The sequence below is a fragment of the Eutrigla gurnardus genome (genome assembly GCF_963514095.1).
Source record: "Eutrigla gurnardus genome assembly, chromosome: 9".
NCBI lineage: Eukaryota > Metazoa > Chordata > Actinopteri > Perciformes > Triglidae > Eutrigla > Eutrigla gurnardus.
Genome location: NC_139923.1, coordinates 23,054,149 through 23,079,961, shown reverse-complemented (window position 1 = coordinate 23,079,961; position 25,813 = coordinate 23,054,149). Strand labels below are relative to the sequence as shown.

Here is a 25,813-nt window from a genome sequence, read left to right as displayed (position 1 = left end):
TCCAGACAATCAAATTACTTTTTTTCTTCTCTCTTTCTTTTCTTTCGTTTTCTTAAAGAAATTATCGCAGGCCTTTGCATTCACCTCTCCAAGGCAGGGATGGCAAATGCGGAAAGATGTGACCAAATTCCACCGGTCCTAATAAGTTAATGAAATAATGAGATTATCACATGTCCATCACTCCCTAAAGAATTCTGGGGGAAATGCCTCCCCCCTAAAGGTGAAGACCCATGGGGGGGGGTCACATATATAACACAATATAGCAAGCCTTTGTTCCATAATATACACTTAAAATACAAATAGATGAATATGAAGTATATTTAGAAAAATGCTCTCCACTAACTGAAGCACTGTACGCACAGTGTGGGTATTTTTGCTAAATTATTTCATCTCCTTTAGGAGTTGCATCCATTCACCATGGTAATAAGCTTCCCCCCAGTCATTTAAATGGCAAGGTGAGTGGTGAATAGGCAGGGGGGGTGTTTCATGAGACCGAGGGACATGCACGTGTTTTGGGGGTAAGAACTCACGCCAGAGTCAATGCCTGGGTGGCCAATTAGCAAAAAGGAAAGAAAAGACCCTGTGCCATCAACCAATGACGGCTGGGGGAGCGGAGAAGGGGGAAGGTTTTCCTTTTTGTCTGTTTTCCTCTCCCTTTCCTCCCTCCCTCTGTTCCTCTTTTACTCTCTAACTCTGTCTGTCAACTTGGTGTCCACGGCAAAACTCCGTCAGAATACGCAATGAGGATTACGAGACTGGAAGCAGTGGGATTTCTGGAGTTGTGTGTGTCCGTGTGCGGTTATGTGTGTATGCGTGGCCGTGTGTGTGTGTCTCTCACTTGTTTGTGGAACAAAAATGTCCTAGTGTGTCCCTAGACAGACATTTGGCCGTGTCCCATTGGCCATAGAGGATTACAAACCCTCTCTTTGCCTCTTCACACTGGCCCACAGTGCTCCACTCCTCCTGGCTAATGACCCAGTGAGACACATTCATTCCTTCAAATAGACCTCGGATCTGGGCTCATCCCTGATATTTCACCCCCGCATGAAACATTTGAACACCAGATCCTGAAATCAGGGAAATACAACAATCACACTTTTTCTGCTCTTCCTTCTCTGTTGCTTATTGACACTTTTCCAAACTTTGGCAAGTTCAAGTTGGACGAAGCGGGTGCTAAAACGTCTTTTCTTGCCTTTGCTGAGTAACTATCCTATGAGGGTTTTCTAAAGCACCACAGAGATTAGCCTTTTTTTTTTTATCTCAAAAGTTAATGGCTTGCAGGCTAATGTTGATGCTCAAAGCCCGGACACAGACCACCGAGCTCCAGTTGCCGTGTAACCGGCAGCTCTAATGCTTTAAGAGATCAACAAGGCGGTGATTTAGCGGCGACGTTCCTCCCAGGCCGACTCATTAATGACTCAGGGAGTAGATGGAGTGTAAGAGAGACCTGTGGGAGCCTGTCTTCCACTCTCCTTCGCTTCAGCCTTCATCTCCTCGCTCTGCCCCTCCAGATATTCCACTGAGGTGATCCTCCCTGACGCCACGCCATGCCACTCCCCTTCCAGAGATACGGCCTATTTATACACATCAGGGTTCTGGAAAGTGGAACGCTGCCAAAGCTGAGAGCTGCAAAAATGAGTTTTGATCAATGGAGGTTCATTTTAAAGTAGACTTTTTTGATTTATACTTTATTCATACAGTAATTTCTTGCTTCTGTCCAGGAGAGGCTTCCTGCACATGTATGGCTTGCATAATACTTAATACTTAATAAATGCTGCTGAGAATGATCTCCTATGATCGCCTTATGTCTTGGGTTGCATGTTTTCACCCTTCGTGGCACAAGTAAAACTAATGCTAATATCTCAAACGAACCTTTCCTAAAGAATGGTTGTAAATGTTATAAGGCTGCTTGTGTGTACACCGTGTGCATGAGCACCAGTGTGTGTGTGTGTGTGTGTACGCTGTTGCACAAGCAGCTCGTTTTAATGACTCCAGGCCGTGCTGTTGAAATGGAGAATAACTAATGAGTGTGTGTGTGTGTGTGTGTGTGTGTGTGTGATCGCCCATTTCTGTGCAAGCATGCATTTTTGTGTGTGTCTGCGTGTTGAGGAGCGCGGGCCTGGAGTGGGGTGCTGCTACTGTGTTTGGGTCTTTGTGGCTCTCTGTGAAGCGGGGTCGACCTTGTGGGGCTCTCCTCTGGGGCCCAGACAATGCCGGTGCAGGATTATCCACCCCGGGACAAAGTGTGTGATTACCATGAGAAAACAGCCAGCCCCAGCCCCATAGCCAAGGACTGCCAGGCCTGCTGGAGAGGTGGGCCGCCACTCATTAGCTGCAGGGAGACGCTGAATGCAGGCGCACACTCACCGTCTTACACGCACACGCAAGGGAACACAATGACACATGCACACATGCAATTTGTGCTTGCACAATTATTAACTTTTCATAATTCGACTTATTTGTTATTCACCTGATGGATAAAATGGCTTGGAGCCAGTTTAGGCTGAACCAGGCCTTTTTTTTTAATATGGAAAATCAAATGGTATACAAAAAGTCAGAATATGACCAAATAGTTTGGTTTATAACCAAAATTACAATATAAGTATTTGGTCTGTTATCCAAATGAATGTTTCAGAGTGAAATTAGAAATTAACACAATAAATGTATGCACGAATATGTCGCCACGTACAGACAGCATCGCTATTTGAACGTGTGCATTTGCATAATGTGCATTCATCACTTTGATGACTGAAGTACGCGGTGCGGCTGCAGCGAGAGTGTGTGTTCCACAATGCACGGACAGAGATCGCTATCCCGTCCTGCTGCGACGACCTCAAAGAGAGCCACAGGTCTATTGTAAGGTTTGCATCTTAAGCCCCTGATCAGTGGATTTCCCACCTCTTCACTGAAGAGTCTTTCTGTCTCCCCTGGATTAAAGGGATGAGCTGATACTCCTCTATCTCCTCATGCATCCCTCTGTCTCCTCGGAGGAAGGATGAGAAGAAGATGCCTTTTGTTGAAGGGAGGCAAACCCCACTCGAGTTGAGCTGGAGAGGGTCTGCGATGGAGGAGGTTTTGGGGGGGGGAGGAGAGGAGCAGACGGGAGGGAGGATGGGAGACATGATTATTGATGAAGAAGATGTTTTTAAAAGAGGCCTAGCAGGAGGTATCTCAATCCATAGCTGCTAGAAGACAAGCGGACACACACGGATTATGAACGTATTGTTTTAAGTGGGTGGCAGCTCTCGGTCACTGGGGAGGTCAAGAGTTCAAACTATTGCCACTCTGACCCCTCACAGTTACAGGATTTTTTTTTTGACTGAAGCAACTCTTTTCTATTTCTTTGTCTTTTATAACTCTGTGCTATTTTACGACTTCTTTGTTTCCTCATTGTTGGGAGGGGTGGAAGTAGCAGTGGGCAGGGCGGATTGAGCTGGTGGGGAAATGTATTGTCGCGGACATATGTGGTACTTCTCTTGCTTTGTTTGACGGCGTCTTTATTATTTATTTATTTTCCCGCTATTATCCGATCACGTCCAAACTTCTTCTTTTTCTTCGTTTTCATTTATTCCCTCTGGGGCACTTCTTATTCACCCCTCTTTCAATCCATCCCGTCTCCCTTCCTGTTCTTCTTACCCTCTCCAGGGTGGGAGACAGGTCACAGCTGTAGGGGGACGGCGAGCCTGTCACGTGTTGCTTTGTCCCGGCCTTCACCAAAACATACCGCCACAAGTTACCCCGGTAACTGCCTTTCCTTTTAAACACCCTACTGTAGTTTGGAGGGGATGGCAGCTTTTCCTCCTCTGGCCAGTATTCTCCAGTGACTCCACCGAAAGGTCACTTTGACTTTTAATTCCTCTCCTCTGGCCGTGATACACGATTTCCTCTCTTATATGGGCCGTTGATGTTTATATTTGACTTTCTCGAAGAGCTAAAATAAATTGGGATCTGATTGGTCACTCCGCTATTTATCTACCTGGAGATGACTGCCAAAACGCTATTCGCTGAAGCAGGAGTTAGTGAATGTCACGAGAGAGAAATGAACGCTGGTTGGTAGCTCTATAAATATTTGACTCTCCGTGAGAAGAGGCTCTGCCTATTCCTGCTCTCCTCACCAGAGGGAACAGGGTGGCAAGTCGTCTGATTAATTGACTTAAAGAGAACATAGATCATGTTTTTTGGAAGACCTAGAAAAAGTTTGGGCCTCTCCTCTATATCCTACAGAACATCTTATTCAGCATTAAATTTGAGCCTGTTACTGTACCAGTGAAACATTATGCTGCTAAAGCCTGCCCCGCTTCTTCACACATTCCTTTGCAGTCTTTAAACTGAACCCCGTTCCCTCTCAGTGGATTCCCAATCTCTCCCTGTCTCTTTTCTATTTCTAGCCTCTAGTTAAAGGGTGATTTTGGTAGTTTTCAACTTGGGTCTTATTAGTTCTGACTTTAGGTTGTGCTATTTTTAAATTATAAGGGAATTATTAAGGCCTTCTGTCTTTACTTGTGTAGAGAGATTCAGGAGACACACAAAGCTTTCAAGTAAACTTACATTTTACATAAATCCCTTTTAAGTCGGATTAAATTAAACACAGAAAGCCACCTTCCCTAGATTACCAGTCAGAGCTATCAGCATAGAGATCTACTGTCGTCCCTGAATCTCTACAACAGAGGTGATGAGTGCAAAGCTAGCATGGTCACTGACAAATATTCCAAATTTTAACCCCCAAAAAAGTCACAAAGCAAGAGGTTGTCAGATTCACTTGGTTTTGGCTCCACTGTCACAGTGACAGTTGGGAAATCTATGCATATTCCCCTTCTTTGCAGTGTCCCGAGGGGACAGCTTTCACTTGTGTGAGTGTGTGTGTGTGTGTGTGTGTGTGTGCATGTGTGTGTATGCATGTGTGTGTGCAGACATGCACACCATGAGATCATCTGTGAGTATCACAGATGGCCTGGGGTCCCGTTGCTGACATGACTCTCATTTATAACCATCAGGGGTGGATGCTGCACCCTTGTGTCTCTACCAAGCTCCTTCTCTCTCTCTCTCTCTCTCTCTCTCTCTCTCTCTCTCTCTCAGACACATACACATACACACACACCAAACTATGGACTAGTGCACTCTACCTAGCAACGCTGGGCCCTGAATGGCATCACACTGCTCCGTGGTCCAACTCTATAGTCAGCGGAATCAATGGACGGCTGATGGTTGAGGATCTGGCTGCTGTCCACAAGGGGGACTGTTTGCCTTTGCTGATCTAATATCACAATCCCCACAGCATCATGTCATCTTCCATTCTCTCCCATTTCTACATGAAAAAATGAAAACGTTGCATAGTCAATAATCTGTTTTTCTTTTGGAATAAAAAATGAGACCACATTGAATATTCTTTTGGAGACTGATCCTACTCTCGATTCAACAGTTATGAATGTTTGAATTCAAGGGAACTCAACAAGCTGTTACACACGACCCCCTCCTCCTCCTCCTCCTCCTCCTCCTCCTCCTCGCCTTCCTATCAATCCTCACAGCAACCAGTGCTCATTGAAGAAAGGAGGATCAGCTCCTTCTGGTGTGTTCCCTCGGCCCGTTTAGCATAGGTCCCCACCCTGGGGCCTTCGGGCATGGCTCTGTGCCCTGACACCGGAGTCTGGGGGAATGCACACCCTGCTCAAAGCTTTCTAATGGCTCAGAATGGTCTTTAATGAGCTTGAAGATGCTGTGCTCCGTATGCTGTTGTTCACCTGGGAACCTCACAATCTGTGCACCCGGAGGACGGACACAGGCCGATGTATGGAGACACACACATATACATGGCAAGCACACACACACACACACACGCACACACACACACACACGCACACACACACACGCACACACACATTCAAGTGGCTTTTTGCAGCCTCAGCACACTATTGTCCTTCTCGTGAATAGAGCTGGAACTTGGTCAGTCACGGTTCCATTAGGGAGATGTGTGTTTGAGGGCTGATGTATGCTTATATACGTGTGTGTGTTGTTTTCATGTCTAATTTTGGACTTGTCTTCTCCAGTTTTGCAGGTGTTTGATATTAAACCCCTTCTGTCTCACGTCTTGAAATCATAAATGTTGTATTTGTTGAATTACTAATGTCGCCAATAGTAGAACGCATGTCATACATAAGACACAACGGCCCCCACTTCTCTTCATGCTGATGCTTGCCGCTAATTAACAATAGCGGTGCCACATATAACCCCATTCGTTCCCTGTCTCCACCCCTCCTGCCCCCTCTCATTCCACCAGTCTACTATCTGCCTCACAAGTCTCCAGGGTCTCATAAACTAACACACTGAATTTGGACAATCCAGCATGTGCTTTATTTCCCCTGACCAGGGCGTTCTCCTCATTAATAATCTCTCTGTCTTCTAACCTTTTACGCATAAATCTTTCTCCAACAGTTTTTCCAGGTTTGCTTGGATTGTTCTTTATACATTTTATTCCACTACTTCAATGAATATTGGTTGGAAATCAAGAATGTTTGTTGTGTGTTTAACTTCTTTTGACTCATCATTTCTTGTCTTCTTCATCATCTTCTAAAATCCACCTTAAAGGCGTCACCTGTCTCACTGTGTCTCACTGTCTGTCTTGCTCTTGTCGCCTCCACTTGTGGCCACGCAGCTGCAGGACGTTCTAACACCCATGACCAGCAGTGAGAGGGTGTGAACGTGACCAAGCGGGTCTTCCCTCGCTTCCTTGGGCCACAAAGGCAGGACGGTCTGCAACAGAACCATCCAGAAAGGAGCCGTGATGGATGCTGCCCATTCACTTCTACGCTCCCCTCCTCAATCTAAGCTCATTTGAGTTTCTGCTTTCTGTCTTTTGTTCTTTCTTTCTTTCTTTCTTTCTTTCTTTCTTTCTTTCTTTCTTTCTTTCTTTCTTTCTTTCTTTCTTTCTTTCTTTCTTTCTTTCTTTCTTTCTGTAACATTTCAGTTGAGTGCACAAATCAAGACTCAAAGGTGTCTTTGATGTAAATCTCCCACTTTATCCATCTTTCTTTGAAAGTCCTTTGCAGATGTGCACTCAGCCCCCCTCCACACCTGAGTTCTACTGTTCCACTTCAGTGTGTCAGTGTTCAGGTCAGCAGAGCACGCTGAGTCTCAGCTTGTGGGCCCCTGAGTCAGGAGTTCGGGGCTCCTCCTGGCCCCCCCTCTGAGGGAGTGCCCGTGGACGCAAAGGGGAGGGCCAGGGGCGGCCCTGTTTGACAGCTCAACACACAGGGTCTGCTGGTGACCAGGGGGCCATCAAGGGGGCCAAACTATACTGCTTTAGATAGCACCCCACCCTGGTTCCATCCCCCAAGCCTCCAGCCTGTTGTTCCCCCAGAGAAGAGGGTGTGTTTGCAGGAGAGACCAGGCGAGGAGAGGCAGGGCCCGGGACAAAAGACGGTCCTTCGGCCAGCACTGTTCTGCATGGTAGCGGCTATATTCTTCTCCCCTCTTTTTTTATGCCTTTTCTTTTCTGTGGGTTCGCTTCCTTTGTGGGGACGTGACGGAGGCCGGGGGGCAGATATGATGGATGGAACTGGGGGGCATAGACAAGTTGGGGGGCCGCGGGGATGGAGAGGCCCGGTGTCGTGCTCCCTGTCTGAGAGGAACGTGCGTGGCATGGGGTGGCCCTGGGTAGTAGGCGGGGGTTATGCTTTCTATGTTGTGTGTGTTTCATTTAGAAGGAGTGTGGATGGAAATGAGGAGGGGAGGGGGGTGGGGGGAGCACAAGCCTTGGTGAGCAGGAGCGTGTATCTATGGATAAGGGCATAGGAGTGGAGAAGGACGTTGCTGTGGGTGGGGAATTGTTAGAGTTGACAGTTTGCTGAAGAAAAACAATCACTTTTTTAGCATCGTGGGAGATCCAGCTTCCCTGCTGAATCTACAAGAAAAGTCAAGCAGATCTGTACTCCAGCTGATGCATATTATCCATTTGTGCAAAAATGTTGCACATTATATAATTAAATATCGAACATCTTCATGAAACAAGTTAATACTGATTAGCATACGTCTGAAAGTCACAGTCAATACAATCAATACTTGGTATTTTTAATAGGAATAGAGGCCAGTGGGCTCATGTGTGCTATCGTATAACTTGGGTGCGGAAATATGTGGAGCTCAGTTCTCTGGGGGTGAAAAGACAGATGAGGGTACGGCGTTGGGATGGGGCCACAATATTTCATCACAGACAGTGCAGAACCAGGCCTGGATAAATTGTTTAAAATAATCATCACAAGACTATCCGTCGACCAACGACATATTATACCACACGCACGGCACACGAGGCTGTCATCAATTTTGAAGCTACACTCTGCTTCTTCTTCGCTCACGTTGCCTGCGTCATCTTACAGAGCATCTTCCTCTTTATTCTATCACATGATATGGATTAGGAATGCTAGTATTCCCAAGGGAGCACCCTCCTCCTATGGCCTTCTTTTTGCACCTTGCACTGTGGAATGTCCTCTCAGCAAATCAATGACAGCCTGCTTCCCTCTCCCACTGTCCACCTTGCAATGTGGAATGTTCTAATCCATAGATATACATTAACAAGTGTTTATAACCCCAGGAACACCTTTCAGTAATTTGCATAAAACAAACCCCCCACTCATCTGTCTGACACCAGTTCATTTTTTCTTCATTTGACAGATAATTGCAAAAATAAAATTGTTTTATCAATTGCAGAATCTGCTGTTGTTGCTCCTTTATCTTGTAAACTCATTATTTGTTTTGAAAGCTTGTTTCTGTTGTTTAGGTCACTGAATGAGGCTTCAATACATTAGGTATGAGGTTGCAGGGTTTAAGTAACCTCATACCACTCCCACTGTACTCTATCAGATTAGCTGGAGGTCTTTTGTTCACACATAGCCTACAGACCACCTGCTGCATGACAAAATGCCCTTACGCCACACTTTCACTTTCTTCTCATCGACAGAGATAGCGAACCTCCTCCTGGTGCATCACGGACAGGAAACAAACAAAAAGGAAACAAGGGCAGACGCCAATCTTCCGCCCATCAGATACCAATCAGGGCCTGGCAACCTGCTGGCATCCCTCTGGAGGACTGAGATCAGTATCTGGCAACATGCTGGTTGTCCAGTAGCCGGCAGCCTGGTGGCTGTCACCCAGTGCCCAGAGAGAGACATCCTCTTAGGGCTGGGACAAAGGTGGCCGGTCCTCAGGGATTACCCATTAGCATGCTAGTCTGTGTGTTTAACACTGGCCTGAATGGAAAGGACAAGAGCCAGCACCCTGGTCTATTCTTAAGCAGGGAAGTGTTACTGTTTCAGCTGCTAATGCTGCTCTTTATGCATAAAAATGCACACATGCATATGAGAGGAATGTTTGTGTCCATCGGTATGCTTACTGGCGTAATGACACTTCTATGGATTGAGGTCAAATTTGATGTCGTGAAAGTTGCATTGCAAAAATCCCAAACTTGAAGATTGCATTTTTATTCAATTCGCAGGTTTTTTCAAAATAAGACGTGCTTTTAAAGTCATACCTCTTTTGGCTTTTAAGCTTGCATTTCATGAACCTTTCCTTGACTTCCTCCAAACAATGTGGTCAACTGGCCTTTTGAACTTGTGTTGCTCCTTTAGTGGTTATCAGACTGTGACATCCACTGATTTAGGTGCAAAAGTACGTATTGATTGTTGTCAGATTTGCAGAATCACTGGGATCGGTGCCTTTGTGACGTGACTGAATGACAAGATGAATGTGTCAGTTCCATTTTTGGGATTCGTGCTGAAGGTTGAACTCAACCAGCTGAAATCATTGGTTATTTAATCATTCAGTGTTCAATTTGTGATTTAACTATATCTGTGTTTTCTCTCTCTCCCTCCCTGTCCCACTCCCTCTCTCCCTCTCCCTGTGTTAGCCTAATAATGTGTAAAGACGCCTGTATGGAAATGTGTATTTGTGAATCTTTGTGATTGTCCTCGACGATTGTGTCTGCGATTGTGAACCGCTCCTCTTTCCGTGCTGCTGTGTGTGTGATTATGTGCTCAGACTTGCTGGCTGGTGGCTGATAATGACACAAGAGGCCGTGTGTTTGTGGATCTCTTAGCTGAGGAGATTCCCACCGTGCTCAGCGTGTCTGGGCTCTGTGTGTTTTTGAGGTTGCACGCGTGACACTGCCAGCTGTTCTATTCTCCTGTTGGCCCCCTCAACCCTACGCAGCCCTCGTCCCTCACCGACCCCTCCTTCCCTCGGAGGCCTGCTCTTCATCTGATAAGGGTCGCACCGGCCAAACCCTCGGCAGAGCTCCTCAGAGCCCCTCAGAGCTTCTCCCTGCTAACAATACACCTCCCTTCCCCTCCACGCTAACACCATTTACATGTGAAAACCCTGGGTCTTATCTCCAGTTCACTGGAGCTATGGCACACCGGCCAAGAGTGCGTGTTCGTATATGTGTGAGCTAAAGTGGCCTTGAGATAGAGAGAGCTGCACGATGGAAGCAAGTGAATATGTGAGGCTAAATCTATATTTATATCCCGACTTTGTATCTCTTCCTTTTTCTAGTAGAGAAACATTATCAGAAATTAGAATATTAAATATGCAGTAACCTCGAGAGTCTCATTCAGCAATCAACACTAGTTGAAGGAATTAAGGTCTTTATTTTCAGTTGGATATTAGCCAGCTTTATCACACTTGCAATATATCCAATAGCTAACGGCTACGATAATGTTAAATGAAAGACCCCCAAGAGAGGAAAAGCAGTTTCTCTTCTCTCTCACCTTGGAGTATTGCCATGGTGTGTGTTAACAATAATCCTCATCTACATGAGCATGAACATCCCCACTTTCCTCACTGGCAGCCAATCCAACTATAACTCCTCTTCCTTATTATCATCATTGCCCACAGAGGAGCCATTGAGCTAAGAGTAATGGGACATGGTCTCATGTACTGTGGTGTCATAACCGAGAGGACAGCATCCTCTCTTCCAGCAACACACTATTTTGCAGCATAAGTAGAAATATCCCTTCTGCCAATTCGCCAGCTGCAGGGCAGACAGCAAAAGAGAAGCGTGCAGGCTTTTAATTAAAGTCTGTGTAGTTAAGGGCTCGGGCTAAGCAAACATGGGCCTCCAGTATCAGCGTTTAAGATGAGGTAAAGGAGAGCGGGGCGATGAAAGAAAAGCTCCTGACATTGGAGGAGGAAGGAGGGGTGAGGGGAGTGAAAATGAGAGATTTAGGAGTGTGTGCAGATAAAGATGACTGGTTATATGAGGCTGCGAGGGGCAGGTAGCGCCATAGGATGGGAGGGGAGGGGATGGGTGTGTGCTGTCAGAGATCATATCACATTTTATCTGATGTGTCATAATGGGATGCGGATATTGGGGCGGGAGCGGCAAGATGAGATGCAGGGTTTTGGGGGACATTACAATGAAAATAGTGGTGACTGGTGAGATAGTATTCATAATATTCATGTATTCAGTGTCATAAGAGATGTAGATAGTTGCTATGAATCTAAGATGTATGCTAATCTTGAACTTCTTTAACAGAACCTAAATTCGACCCATTAGATTACAACAAATCAGGACAGAAGTGAATAGCTTCAGTTCTACACATTAGACGTTTTTTGCGCTGAAGTTTGTCCATTATGGTAACATGGTGACCTCTACTGGTGGAAATGTAGAACTACAGGGCTCTGTTCAGCTGCCAGTACCACTATAATGTAACATGCATGGCAGTGTTATTTTGCTTATAATCTTTGTCACAGAGCATGTAAAATAATACAGAGTCAATAAAAGGATACAATGCCTTGTGTGTCAAGCCTGGTTTTTAACACTTGTTTGTCCACAACTTTGAATACAAACATACATGGTTACAAGAAAAAAAAAACTAATGACTCACAAAGACATACCTTTTGTATTACAAACACACACACCTCCTCCTTGGCTGTCCATCGTTCCCGATGACGACTCTTGCTCCAGGGATGGGATTGGGGGTGGGGGAGGGGTCAGCGACGTTGCCGCTGGTGCCACTTTTTGTGGGCGTAGAGCCCAATTTTTGAGCCGCACACTCGCCCGCAGATGGTGCATGGGAAGCCAGACGCCAGGGGGATGCCAGCCTCCCGCCAGAGAGGGAGGGGGGAGGGGGGGGGGTCAAGAAAGCTTGTGCGTAGGTGAGGATTTAGGTGAAGGTGAGGGTGCACAGACCTCACTCCCACCATCTTCACTCCTACCAGATTGACCTCCAGTGGCATGAGAGAACCCATGACGACCTTCGTCTGGCAGGAGCTGCAGGGGGCTGCCGGTGGTCCGGTCAGTTGGACTCCGCCTGTGCCTGTCCCCAGATGCAGGTTTGTTTTCGGGGTTTGCTCCCCTAGCCACTGTACCCTCCCGAGTTAACCCACGTGGCTGTGGGGTTGCCTTCTTCCGCCTTTCCAGCCGTTGTGGTGGTTCTCGCACCCATCATCTTCCGCCTGTTCTGCCATTGGGGTCTTCACTATTTACCCATAGTTGGGTCTATTTGCCCATAGCTGGGACAGTGGTTGACGGGCAGCAGGGCATTTCCACTCACCGATGGGCCTGCGTGCCGCGTCTCTGGGGCCCACTGCTGCTCCGAGATCCCGTACAGCTTAGCCTGGAGCCGCAAGGGACCAGTTACCATGTGTGCCACGAGGAGGCGTTTACGAGATCTTGGCGGTGGAGAGGCTATGTACCGGCTGAGGAGACTTACGCACTCGGCTCCTCTTTTCACCCCTGATGACCAGGGGCTATCCGGTGGCAGTAGCTGAAAGCAGAAAGTAGCAAGCAGAAGCAACAGCATGCAGCATGCACTAACTACAAGCACTAACACTCCAACACTACTGCACTGACGCATCACACGCCCTGTGCACGCTAGACACACACACACACACACACACACATATATATATATATATATATATATATATATATATATATTAGAAAATAAAAGTGTCGAAAAAAGTCACAAAAAAGTAATGAAAAAAGTCAGTAATTTAAAAAAAACACGAAAAAGGTATGTTAAAAAAGTAATGGAAAAAGTATGTTGTAAAACAGTGATGAAAAAAAGTATATCGAAAAAAGTATGATGAAAAAGTCATGAAAAAATGATGTTGAAAAAAGTATCTTGAAAAACATAATGAAAAAAGTCACAAAAAAGTAATGAAAAAGCAATTAAAAAGTATGTTGAAAAAAGTAATGAAAAAAGTATAATGAAAAAAGTATATTGAAAAAAGTATGTTGAAAAAAGTCACCAAGAAGTTATGAAAAAAGTATTTTGAAAAAAGTCACAAAAGGGTAATGAAAAATAATTAAAAGTATGTTGAAAAAAGTAACAAAAAATAATTAAAAAGTATGTTGAAAAAAGTCATGAAAAAGTATGTTGACAAAAGTCATGAATAAAGTCACCAAAAAGTAATGAAAAAAGTATGTTGAAAAAGTAATGAAAAAAGTTTGTTGAAAAGTAATGAAAAAAGTATTTTGAAAAAAGTCATGAAAAAAGTCACAAAAAGTCATGAAAAAGTATTTTGAAAAAAGTCATGAAAAAATTATGTTAAAAAAAGTATTTTGAAAAAAGTCACAAAAAAGTAAAGAAAAAAGTAATTAAAAAGTATGTTGAAAAAGGTCATGAAAAAAGTATGTTGAAAACAGTAATTGAAAAAAGTCACCAAAAAGTCATGAAAAAAGTATATTGAAAAAAGTAATGAAAAAAGTTATTCAAAAGTATGTTGAAAAAATTTATGAAAGAAATATGCTGGAAAAAAGTCACCAAAAAGTCATGAAAAAAATATTTTGAAAAAAGTATTTTGAAAAAAGTAATAAAAAAGTAATTCAAAAGTATGTTGAAAAAATTCATGAAAAAAATGTTGAAAAGTCACCAAAGTCATGAAAAAAGTATTTTGAAAAAAGTAATGAAAAAAGTATGTTGAAAAAAGTAATGAAAAAAGTCATAAAAAGTAATGAAAAAAGTAATTAAAAAGTATGTTGAAATTATGAAAGAGTCCAAAAATGTAATTGCATAGTATAGTAAATTATATCAAGCAATTGATCCTAGAGGCAAACCCAATCAGAATTTGAACCATGCACCTTCGTGCTGTGAGTTAATGGTGCTAAGCACTACCATTGCAGCCTAAAAGGGTGAAAGAAAGCTCATGGCATCGTATGTTGAAAAGGGTTGGTAAAATTTCAATCATTGCATGTTGAAAAATGTCTTTGTATAGTATGTCAAAAAAGTCATAGTACATCAATAAAAAGTGTACCGTGAAAAATTCAGCTACTTGTACTTAACTTGAGCAGTTTATGTTACTTCTGTTACATTATTTTATGCATATGTAGTTTTTCTCCATTACATTTATTTGACATGTATAGTTACTATTTAATAAAACACATGATCATAAATTGAAATGCATCTTTACATAAAAATGGTTCTCAAACGTTTTGACTTGTGACCACATAGTTTAATTCAGATTCCGAGGCCCAGACTATTTTAGAGAAGTATTTTTACATTGTGGTGTGGTACTTTATCTTGAATAAGACATCTGAATGTTTGTATTCTGTCCGCCTACAGCGTATACTCAGATGACTTCCTGCTACTAAATCATATCATTTGGGGAAATCTGTGATATAAGGTTTGTTTGTCTGGGGTACAGGTTGGCGATAAAGCTCCCGACTTTTCAATGAACACATTTTGACAATATATTAAGTTGCTGAGAAAATGTAATACTAGCTCTTCAGGGAGACTAATACACACAGGATCTGAGTCAGAATTTTATATCACTTTCAATATACAGAATATTTGGGATAAAAAGATCATGATGGGCAAACAAATGTGTATAACAATAATAATAATTAACCTCATGTGATGTGGATTTTGTTTTTAAACATTCCTTGAAACAAAAACCCAGATATTAAAAACAGAACAGACACACTGGTTTAAATTATGTCCTGAGTAATGCTTTCCAGTTTTACAGCAAATAACACAAATTCAGTTTTGCTCAAAAAACCTTTGCACACTTTAATATAGCAAAGGTACAAACAGTTGTTGGGACACATAATCATTCCTGTGGAGGGTATATCCTCTGGTAAAGGTCAACAATGATTATCTTTGGTTTGATTGTTTTTTCTTGTGCATTATTCCTGCAGGTTCTGGAGGAGAAAGGAAACATGCAGAGCTACATTTACACATTCATCCCTACTTTAAGTAGACTTCTATACTCCCTCTATCTCTTATGTACAGTGTTGAACACTTTGAAATGAACAAACAACGGTCAAAAAAGTACCTTTATAAACACAGATCCTTCAGATATGGATTTGATGGTCATTGTCTAATACTACTGAGAATGATTTTCCAGACTGACACAGAGTTATATAAATTAAAAATCTTAAAAATTTGAACAATCTGATCCAAGACATGACATTCTTAAATGTATATTGTCATAGAGGTTCTAAATAGGTGATCCGTACCCACAAATATCATCACATACAAGGCCAGACTGGCACATAATAAGGCCTCGACAAAATCATTTGCATTTCTTTTTTGTGTCTACATTAAAAAAAAACATTATTGGTCTTCAATCAGAAATGTAAAAGTTAGTAGTCGAAAAGTTATCCTACCAACAGGTCTGATTATTTTGTTTAGAGGAATGATGTATGTAACTCACTTGGCAAGGATATATATATATATTTATATATATATACCTACTAATATATAGAATTTCTACTCAGCATTATTAAAAAAAATCTCAATGGTCCTTTTCACATTTCAGCTTGAATTGAAATTGTGGACAAAAGCACAAGACCTCCGCTGCTCATCCAGAAACATCTCTATGCTAATATGGGTTCGTTTGAAGTACCTCTTACAATACAAAATGTTCGTTTGTACCATAACCAAGTCACTGGTCACATTAACACTGAAAAAACACACAGATTTAAATGGTTGAGTACCTCGGATTGAGCTGCTCTCACAACTGTACGCGCTTCTGTTAAACCATTAAAAAATACACAACACTTCATTTTGACGTACTCTTAAAAGTGAATCAACTTCAGTCAGAATAAGGCTTCAGCATATCATTGATAACATTTTCAAAGTACAGTAAATGATCAAATCTAGCGGTAATCCTTAACAGTAAAGAAGTAATCTAGTATTTTACAGTTCAGACACTCTTTAAACCCCGACTATGGAAAACACTGTAGACGTAAAACGTGCGACGTACTGCAAAATGCTGCCAATGTGTGTTACATCAAGGAGAATGACATCACTCGATCATGATTATACTATAACACGACTGCCATTTCAGGCGTTTTGCTATCGTGTACGACATGTTAACGAATGGCGGTTTGACTCTTACTTCTTTGGAGTTGTGGCCAACAGCAGGTATCAATCATACACAGTATTTCTTCAAGGGACAACTGAAGTGAAATGAATGGATGATTTGCTGTTTAAGGTGTAGTGCAGCCATGACCCCAGCAGGGGGAGCCAACATACAAGATCAGTCTAGCAGGATGAGCTCGTCTTAATCCAGTGCTTTGGTAAACCGTCGGCAGCGAGTCTAGGACCCCGTTCAGTCTACAGTCCTCGTTGATTTCTCAGCAGGTCTTTCCTGTGGGCTGTCCCGGCCTTGTGGCCCTGCAGCCTGGTCCTTCAGTCCTTCAGTCCTGCAGTCTCTTGACTTCTAACTAGTTCTACCGAGAGGGGGAGGCTACAGCTGATCCGACTCCTCTCTGGGGTTCAAACTCGGCAGCGTGCCTAAGGCCACAGTTCTGGGTGTGGAGGGTGCAGAGGGATGCGGTCTGGGGCAGGTCACGGGGTCTTGTGGGCCCTCGTATTGAGGCAGCTCGCCCTCTGACGGAAGTTCCTCCTCTGAGAGGTACGGGGGAGGAGGGAGATCAAACCAGGGAGGCCGACTATGGGGAAAAAAACAGAAGAAACAGATTGAGGAAGAATGTGATGTCAAGGCCATGAGCTGTTACATAATGACTGTACAATGAAAACGTCTGACTGGGACCAGCAGCTAGCAAAGACTCAGGATGTGCACCAATTCAATCGCCGATTACAGAGAAGAAAATTATGTTTTTAATCAGAATATCATTCTCTACACAACAGTTCTGTGTCATTTGAGTCATTTATGATCACTTTTTTAAACCCCACTAAGGAAGATGCCGACAGATATTTGTGAACGCATCCTTTACAACGGATTTTGCCTGTAATAATTATAATTTGCATGAGACATTTCTTTTTTATTGTGTCTTAAAAAGCAAGGTTTATGGATACAGAAAATTCCACACAGCTGTTAGTATCATAATTCATTTCACCTGACATCCAGAACAGCTTGCGAGTACGATGGAGGTGAGTCCATGGAGAGTCCGGAGGGATAAAGGGTCCCTGACAGCAGCTGCAGGGTCTGAGGGGTTGAGCTGTACTGGCCGGCTGCAGAAGGGGACCCGGGGGAGAGACCTGGACCTCCGGGATGTACGTGACCCCGGTCTAAAATAACCAGACGGGACAGCAGCAGGGGCTGGTGGTGGTGAGAGCTCCCTCTTACGCCTCTGGGCAGCAGCACGCTCCGCTTCCTCTGGTGATGGAGCACCAAGGCGAGCAGCGCCACCACCAGGACGAAGATAACGGCGCTGCCGATGACGGCGTAGGTGATGCTGGGGTAGTAGCGCAGACGATAGTCCAGCGTCACAAAGTCCTGTCCCGGGGCTTCTGTGGGAGAGAGAGGGAAGGGGATGAAGAGCAAATTGAGGATGGATGATGTACGAGGTCGGGGAAAAGGGAGGATGAGTCAAGAGGTTTGTTGGAAATAAGGATGGAGAGGGAAACATTTTAATAGAACAGTCGAGGTTGAGGAAATAGAAGGATGGATGGTGGAGTTGTAGAGCTAGGGGAATGGAGAAGGGGGTGAGGGAGACGGGCATGAATATCAAGCAGCAAATTGTTTTCAGGTTCGTTCTGAAATGTGTTCTGTGTGATTCAATAGAGGCAGCCACTCTCGACGAGATGAGAGCGCTACATAATAAGCATAACAGTAGGCGAGCTCTCCCCAAAAGCTTCCAGAGAACACATAAGAGCGGCGTGTTCAGTGCAGGGGCTAGTTTCCAGCCCGGGATCTTTATCTCCCGGAAAGGGAAAGAACAGAGAGGCTAAATAATTCTTTGTTAGGACAAAACAGCTTACAGCAGTTTTGGATAAAACATGAATTGAGTGTCGCAGCATTGAAGATGAGAGGAGGCACCGGGGCCCGTCACAGATAACCATGTTTGTCGCAGGGAAACGGGGAGTCTGCGCGCTACCTAGGAAAACCAGGGAGCGTTTTGCGTTCTGAGCGCTGTGGCCAGTGGCAAGAAACGCAGAGCAGCCAACTCGCTGCTTGAAATGGAAAAAAAAAGAAAAGGGAGCACTGTAATGCCAGAGAGCACTGCATCTTATTATTCCAGATGGGATGAGGGAATAGCACTTAAACATTTCCGCTGACTGATAATACAGTGGGAGAATATCAATCAGGCACTGGGGGTGAGGCTCATGTAAATGGCATTGCTGCTGCTTACCGGCAGACAGTAGGCCTACTGGTGAACTGAGGAGAGGGGAAAGGAATCTTATTTATTAAGTAGCTGCAGTAAGGCTATGCTAATGAGGAATGAGCCACATAAAAGTATTTTACAGTCGCCGTTTCAGTTCAAATTACACTGAAGCCTCGGGGGACTGTAAACATCAAACTTCCATGCGCCTCCTAAAAAGTTCAAGCTACCCTTTGGAATACTTCACGCTCTGTGTTCGAGGTTTCTGTGACGCTACTCGACAGATTCTGTGCATTAACGGCTAATATACGATGACTCAAATCTCTGTCCACTAGCCATCATGCAGACTGTCGAGGATACTGCCTGGAAAGCTTGCCAGGAAATGACCATCGAGAAAATATCTCAAGGTTGGATCAATAGTCTGAAAATGCTTCCAGATGTAAGGATTAGATCCCCTGAAACTGCAAAGAAGGCGAGGCCTTTTGCAGCTCTTTGAAGGATTCCAGGCTTATATAGACTTACGGGCTCTTGGGGGATATTGTGTATTGCATTGTATTGTGTATATTCCCCCCACATGTACAAGCTAGAGCTGCGGGGGGAAATAAATGAAACATGCGGGGCTCCACAAAAAGTCAACCCGTGTGACCCCGTAAGGGTGAGTTATAGGTGGGATTCGCAATGCTCCAGTGACTAAAGGGAACTTTCTAGTTCCAAGTAGATTATGTCACATCTGTGCTGGAATTCAAATCATGTATTGATAAAGGTCACAATGTGTATTTAAAGGTATAGTTCCACATTTTGGCTCCCTAACCACCCTACAGTAAACGTGAAGCGACATCAACGTAGCCGGCTAGCGTAGCTTAGCATAAAGACTGGACACAGCTAGCCTGGCTCCGTTTGTTTAATCTGTAAGATTAAGTTTCATCTGAGTTATGCACCAGGGCACGGCGATTTTCTGGAGTCTCTACTGGTTGCCTAGCAACCATACGACAACAAGACTCCAAGAAGTGACTGCGCCTTTCCAAGAAAATAGTCCGGGACATATCCCCTGTAACACTGCGATGTATCGTTTTTATTTTGTCCTTTTTGTACGGATTAAATCAACAAGATATATTGTGTTAATTGGCGAGCTTAAGAGGCGCCTGTAACGGGACATGTCGAGGCTAGCTGTTTCCAGTCTTTACGCTAAGCTTACCACTTATCTAAGTGATTTTTCAACATGTCAAACTATCCCTTTAAGAAAAAAGCTGCTGGGTATTGGAGAGACCATCAAAGCTCAATATTTGCCAGAGCAAGCAGAACGCTATCATAGAGGAGGAGTTCCTTTAAAAGCTTGTTTTCTTGTTCTTCCAGGCACCGTGCTGCATGTTTCCTCTGTCTACCTGACCTTGGAGGCCTGGGGGAGTCTTCGGCAGTGTGTGTGTGCGAGGTTGTGTGCACACATGCTGGTGAATTCCCAAACAACAACCACCCTGGCATACAGCCTATTTATGTACCAGTGTGTAGTCAGAGGCCCCATGCCTTAATTAAATCTAATCTAATTCAAATGCTCCACCCGCCCGCTGCCCCAACCACGCACCAGCCAATAAAACAAGCCCCCTCGACCCCTCCCTTGTGATTTAAAATTGGCCAGTCATTCACGCTACCAATTAATTATGAACTGGACTCTCAATAGAGAAACAAAGAAGAATTATTTCCATAATTACCTAATAAAAAAAGGAATAAAAAGCACAAATAAAGAGATCCCGGAGCTGCCACCCTATGCATGCCTATCAGGGTTCAGTGCAGTCCTCTGAGGGAAACGCACACAAAAGGAACTCATAATGCTGTAACATTAACAATGGGAGCCTATTCGGAACATTAGCGATCAAGGCGTGAAAGGCTGTTTCAAATCACACAGGAGATGAAAAGACAGAGAGAAAGAGAGACCCTAACCCCCCCTGCTGTGAGTGTGATTGAGCTCCACATTCTGTGTTTCAGCCCATTTCCAGCTGTTAGTTGCAGTTACGGCACAAAGAAAGGTGTGATCGCTGCATTCAAAGACAGGTGACTGGGGCCCTCGCAATAACAATGGTAATTCAGATTCAAAAGGAAAACGAGGCCTCATCACACAGCGGCACCTTACGGACACACGCACACTTTATGTCCTTTGATGGTCGACATTTAATTTCTCCGAAGTATGGATTCACACATCAAAGTCCTGGATAGCTGCGATACTGTGTTTAAAGCACATCAAAGGTAAAAAAGGGAAAAGTCACACACCCACAACTTATTCTATTCTAGTCGTGTTTGTAGACTATGAATTTCTAGAAGGGAGCTTTCCTTTTTTTAACTCATTAAAATGTATAGAAATCTTGTATGACAAAACAACTATTCCAATTCCTGTTAGGAGACGAGTTGAAGCAGATTTCCCAAACTTAACTTCTAGTTACCTGCAAACGTATCCAGAAGTCTGAACTGTTAACTAAATGGAATGGATAACTGATATAGGTAGCTAAAAGTAATGGATAGATGCATGACTGCCAACTTTTCTATTTAATTTAAAATGAGGTTCGGTATGGGGAAAGTTGGTGCATTTTACGATAGGCCTTCTGTGACATTAAGTTTATCATTGCAGGGGTCGGGGTCATCGCTCCGCCCGGGGATTTTATTTAAAAATGTTCAGCGGCCAAAATTTGAAAGCATTTATAGATGAAAAGCCAAGTCAACCATGATGAATGGTTTCTCAGAAAAACTTAACAACCTCCAGACGTCATAGTCAAAAGATGCCGATTAATCAGCTTGAGTTCGTTTAAAACAGTTGAAACTGTGAAAACATTTTTTTATGCTAAATACGCATCCGTTGAATGAAAAGTCAAGCAGCAAAGTCCTTTTCTGTGAGTCAATGCTAACTCGCTGAATTCTGTTTGGTGTATAACACCTTTCCATAACTTCTATTTGTTGAAATGCGACATGGAACATGCAAACATGAATCCTACTGGTAATATGTGCAATTTACTTAATTGTTGTGGCAACAACAATAACAGGATTCTAATGCAGATATTTCAACAACTTATTCTACACTGACTGTCTTCCCTTTGCTCTGCTGACTCTCTTCAGCCAGGTGAAGGCAGCAGGTATCTGTTCCATCAGCCGGCTCTATCTGGAGAGATGATGCCACATTCACGCCAGAATGACGCACGGCAGATCCGCTGGGTTAACTTTGTGCAAAGAGCATAAAAAAAACAAAAAAAAAAACACAGATCCCTTTCGTGCGTATGTGCACATCAAACGTGCAGTTTTGATTCATTATCAGACACAGTTTCTTCTGCACATCAAAAGGCGTGTTGGAGGGTGACACGTTGAAAACAGTTCACACGGCTCCACGGGAAAAAAATGGGAAGAACTTAAATAACTTAAAAACGCTCGCTCTGCTTATCGCTCCCCCAGGACTGTTCTTTCTGATCCCATCTCTGGGGCCTAAGTGAGCCACAGGTGTGCCAAGGGAGGCTGGCCACTAAATTACCAAAAGTGCCTTTGGCACGCTCCCGAAGGCTCTTGGCAGGGCACAATTGAAATGATCTGGCTGCCGCCGCCGGGTTCATGAATACAGAACCCGCAGTGTCGCCTTGTGAGTACAGAGCAGCAAAGCAACCATCAACTTGTGGAGGCGGAGAGACAAATCAAACACTCTGTGCAGAGAAAGTACACTGACAGCTGCTGATTCTGGGGACAGACAGAGGAACACCTGAAACATGATGCATCATCAACAACGTGTTGAATAAAACACCACACACTACGTGGTAATTAGCCTGTTCTTGTCTGCCGTTTCTGTTCTTTTCAGTTTCCAGCAGCTGCTGACTGAGCTTGTTGGCAGGTATAAATATCCTCAATCATGCAGATTATACAGTTTATCCTGCTGTTATATTATTTCCACCCACGTTTCAGATTTATCAGCTGTTTATTCAAAACATTACGCATGCTAACGTAGCCTATATATCCAGCATAGATTGCTATATATTAGTTTAAGTCATGATATATTTAAGTTAGCTAAAATGATAGATAATATAATGGATAAACAGGGAAAATAGTTAAAAGCTAAAAGTAATAAATAAATGATTTAACATTCAGCTCCTTTCATCATCAGGAATTTCGTCATCGCCCACCCTCGGGCACTTTTGGGAGCATCCTGAGAGGAGCTGCATGTTTAAACGGGGCTGTATATAGTAGCTGTACTTATGTTCCATATATATGACCTCAGTCTGCAGCTCTCCCAGTGACATTGGCACCTCTAACAGTGCTTCTATACTCTATTCATAAACTCATAGACCTTCCATAAATGGAGGCTTGGGGAGGGGGCAAGGTGCAGCCTCTCCACTCGGCCACTTTAATTACATGAGTGCCTTCTTCGCACATCTGTCCCCTCCCCTCCTGTCCTCCCCTCTCGCCTCCTCTTCACCAGTCCTGTCCCTTTTGTTTCCCCCCCCTCTCGCTCCCACTCTACCGCCTCCCTCTTCCTCCCCCTCGGCTCTGTGCTCCCTCCTCTTCCCTGCACCTGCTTTTCTGCCCTACTCCTCTCTTGTTAATTTACTGTCACAGAGATGACATGTACCTTGCTTTTATGATATACAACAACTACACTCAGGCTGGATTATACACTCAATGGGATGCTTATCAACTGCAAAAACCTGTCGACTGAAATCTTTCTCCACTTTCTCTTGCTTTGCCTTTACACTCTCCAGCCTTGTTCCTTCTTCGCTGCCTTTTCTATCTCCAATAGTTACTTTTTTGCATTTCATTATCTCCCGCCGGCATCAATCTTATTACCCCTGTATGAGAGGAAAGAATTCTAAGGACATGGGAGAGGGCACAACAGTGGATAGAGGAGATGCGTTTGCAGAGGACACATCTAGAAACAGATGTGGACAAGTCCAAAGGGAGAGGGAGGAGAGACGGTGTCATTTGAGGTATCGTGCGCCCACATTTCACCTCCTCTGCCACAGACTGGGAAAGATTGAACTGCACACACGCTGCTCCAAACCAACCTTAAATCTATTAAAAGAGACACAGTCACCGAGACCCCCTGCTGTATCCTTTCAGTGCCAGGAACGCAGTCTTTTTGCCGGGATCCCTTTCACTGTGGCTGACTACCGCTGTACATCTTTGTGCCATCCTTTGTAAACCTGGCTAACGAGCCAGATTTTCTTAGACAGTTTTCTCCTTCTTTTGTGTGAAACTAGTTCTGGCTTTTTCAGGCTTGAATCAGTGTGGTCACATGAGGTAAAGTTCCAAACACACGTTTATAATCATGTAGAAACAGTGTGGCAATCGCATGCTGTAGTTTGTGTTTTGTATAATGAGCGCGGTGAGCTCATTGTCCCCAAATCACATCTGATTGTGTCGTGATTGAGTTCACAATGAGTCATCACACATATTTTAACATATAAAAGGGAGAGAAGAGAGGGATTTTGATATAAAAATAGACACATATTTAGCATATAACCCAGGGACACGGGATAATATGTGTTTGTACATAAGATTTAAGGGATAAAAATAGTTCACTTGTGTTTCGTTATAGTGTACACTAACGTCACAAAACTAACATTGACATATATATCATTATCAGTTTGTTTTTCCTTAACTCTCACATATTTATATTGCTATTGGCCTCTAAAATCCAGTTTCTGGCTCCAGTAAACACATGATAAGCATAAATTACTGTCTCTAAGAGCACAACTGTGAGCATCCATACATGTGTGAGTGTCTGTGTTTTTCTACTTTGGAACACAACCTTCTAAAAATAACCCCTAAAATAATGTATTCACATTATATTGTAGCGCAGCCCATGAGCATAAGCCTTCACATCAATATATTTCTTGGTGAGAATGAAATAAAAAACAGAAATCCATTGAGAGTTGCCACAGAGAAAGATGAGAGGGAATATCGGTGCACACCCACACATTGTGGCCTTGCATGCAGCTACTGAAGCAGAGTGAGGGCCGGTGTTAGTGCACAATAGGCTGTTGAGCATGCAGTGATTAAAACTAGCTCTGAAGCGCTGCTTTGTCCGTCTTTAATCAAAACTGTGCTGCAGATCAACAGCAGACATGTCGTTGGGTTGCTGAGATACACGCTTTTTATTTTTAAAGGAGAAAATCCCTCCATCCTGATTGGCTACCTGCAGCTGATTATGCGAACTAACGACTGTCGGAATACGCTCATCCAAAAGATGAATGAGCAACTTAAAATGAAAAGAAGTGGGGAATAATAAAAGACTCCCCATATCTTAATTGCCACACTTAAAACGCCTCTGAATAAAGGGAATGGAGATTCCGCCCCTCTGGCTCATTCCTGAGGGAAAAGACAGCGCCTGCACGGATGTGCTGTACTTTCCCTGTGCACATTCTCAAAGTGCCTTATTTAAAAAGTAGTGTGTGTGTGTGTGTGTGTGTGTGTGTCGAGTACGTCTGTCTTCAGCTGATTGAGGTTGGTCGTCTCCATTATTGTAGAGTCACTTTGTCTGACGCTAATTACAGGTGTGGGGCTTCTGGCTCATTAAGTCAGCTCGGTTGCCACAGTAACGGCCACCACGTCAGGGTCATAAAAGGAGGTGGAGAACCAGTGACAAGACATGTCAGCACATTAAATCCAGTATGAGAAGGGAGCGATGAAACCACTAGGGGGCAGACAGCTCTCATGTTTACTTGGCAACATGCACACATTTCCTCACACAGACATCCACACTTCATCCGTTAGCTTTGGACGGGCATCCAGATCAGGGGGAGGGCGTGCATTGGGTTGAAGGGTGTGTTTGGGGGGGGGGGGGCATGCCATCTGGCTTAAAAAAAACCCCCTCAAACTGGTGCATACACGTGCAATTAACATAGAGTCCCCACATACTGCATGTACGCCTGCCATGGCACACGCAATCACAGAGTTAGTTCATCAGGAAAAAAAAAAGGGTTCAAACACGTCGGCGCTCCCACACATTCACAGACTGCTTCCCCGATGCTCATACGAGCAAAAAACGGCAATACAAACAAAATCCCAGAAATCCTTTCATCCTGATCCAGAGCGAGCTAACTAAACCCATGCCGTAGTGGAGAAATCTGAAAAAATGTGTGTGTGTGTGGGTGGATGGGTGGGGGGTGGGGGGGACGACTACAAACAGCAACTTGTGGGTTGTTTGGTGCACTCGTGCCTTCTTCTCCACTACCAGCAGAGAGGAATCTGGAGGGTGAAAAACAAACTCTTAAAAGTGACTGTGGTCTGCTATGGTGGCCATAAACTTTGCTAAAAAGGATTGTAAAACTGAAACAATCCCCACTTTTA

General features: G+C 43.9%; 1 protein-coding gene across 2 annotated transcripts in view; it reads right to left on the bottom strand.

The window, feature by feature from the left end:
* Nucleotides 1–14,395: 14,395 nt before the first annotated feature.
* Nucleotides 14,396–25,813, bottom strand: part of ldlrad3 (low density lipoprotein receptor class A domain containing 3) — a 74,367-nt gene continuing 62,949 nt past the window's right edge. For both annotated transcript variants that reach the window (XM_084016826.1, XM_084016825.1), the window contains exons 5-6: nucleotides 17,297–17,690; nucleotides 14,396–16,888 (exon numbers count right to left, since the gene is read on the bottom strand). In XM_084016826.1, the coding sequence (XP_083872952.1) occupies nucleotides 16,684–16,888; nucleotides 17,297–17,690 (599 nt within the window). In that variant the 3' untranslated portion in view covers nucleotides 14,396–16,683. The remainder of the gene's footprint in view (nucleotides 16,889–17,296; nucleotides 17,691–25,813) is intronic.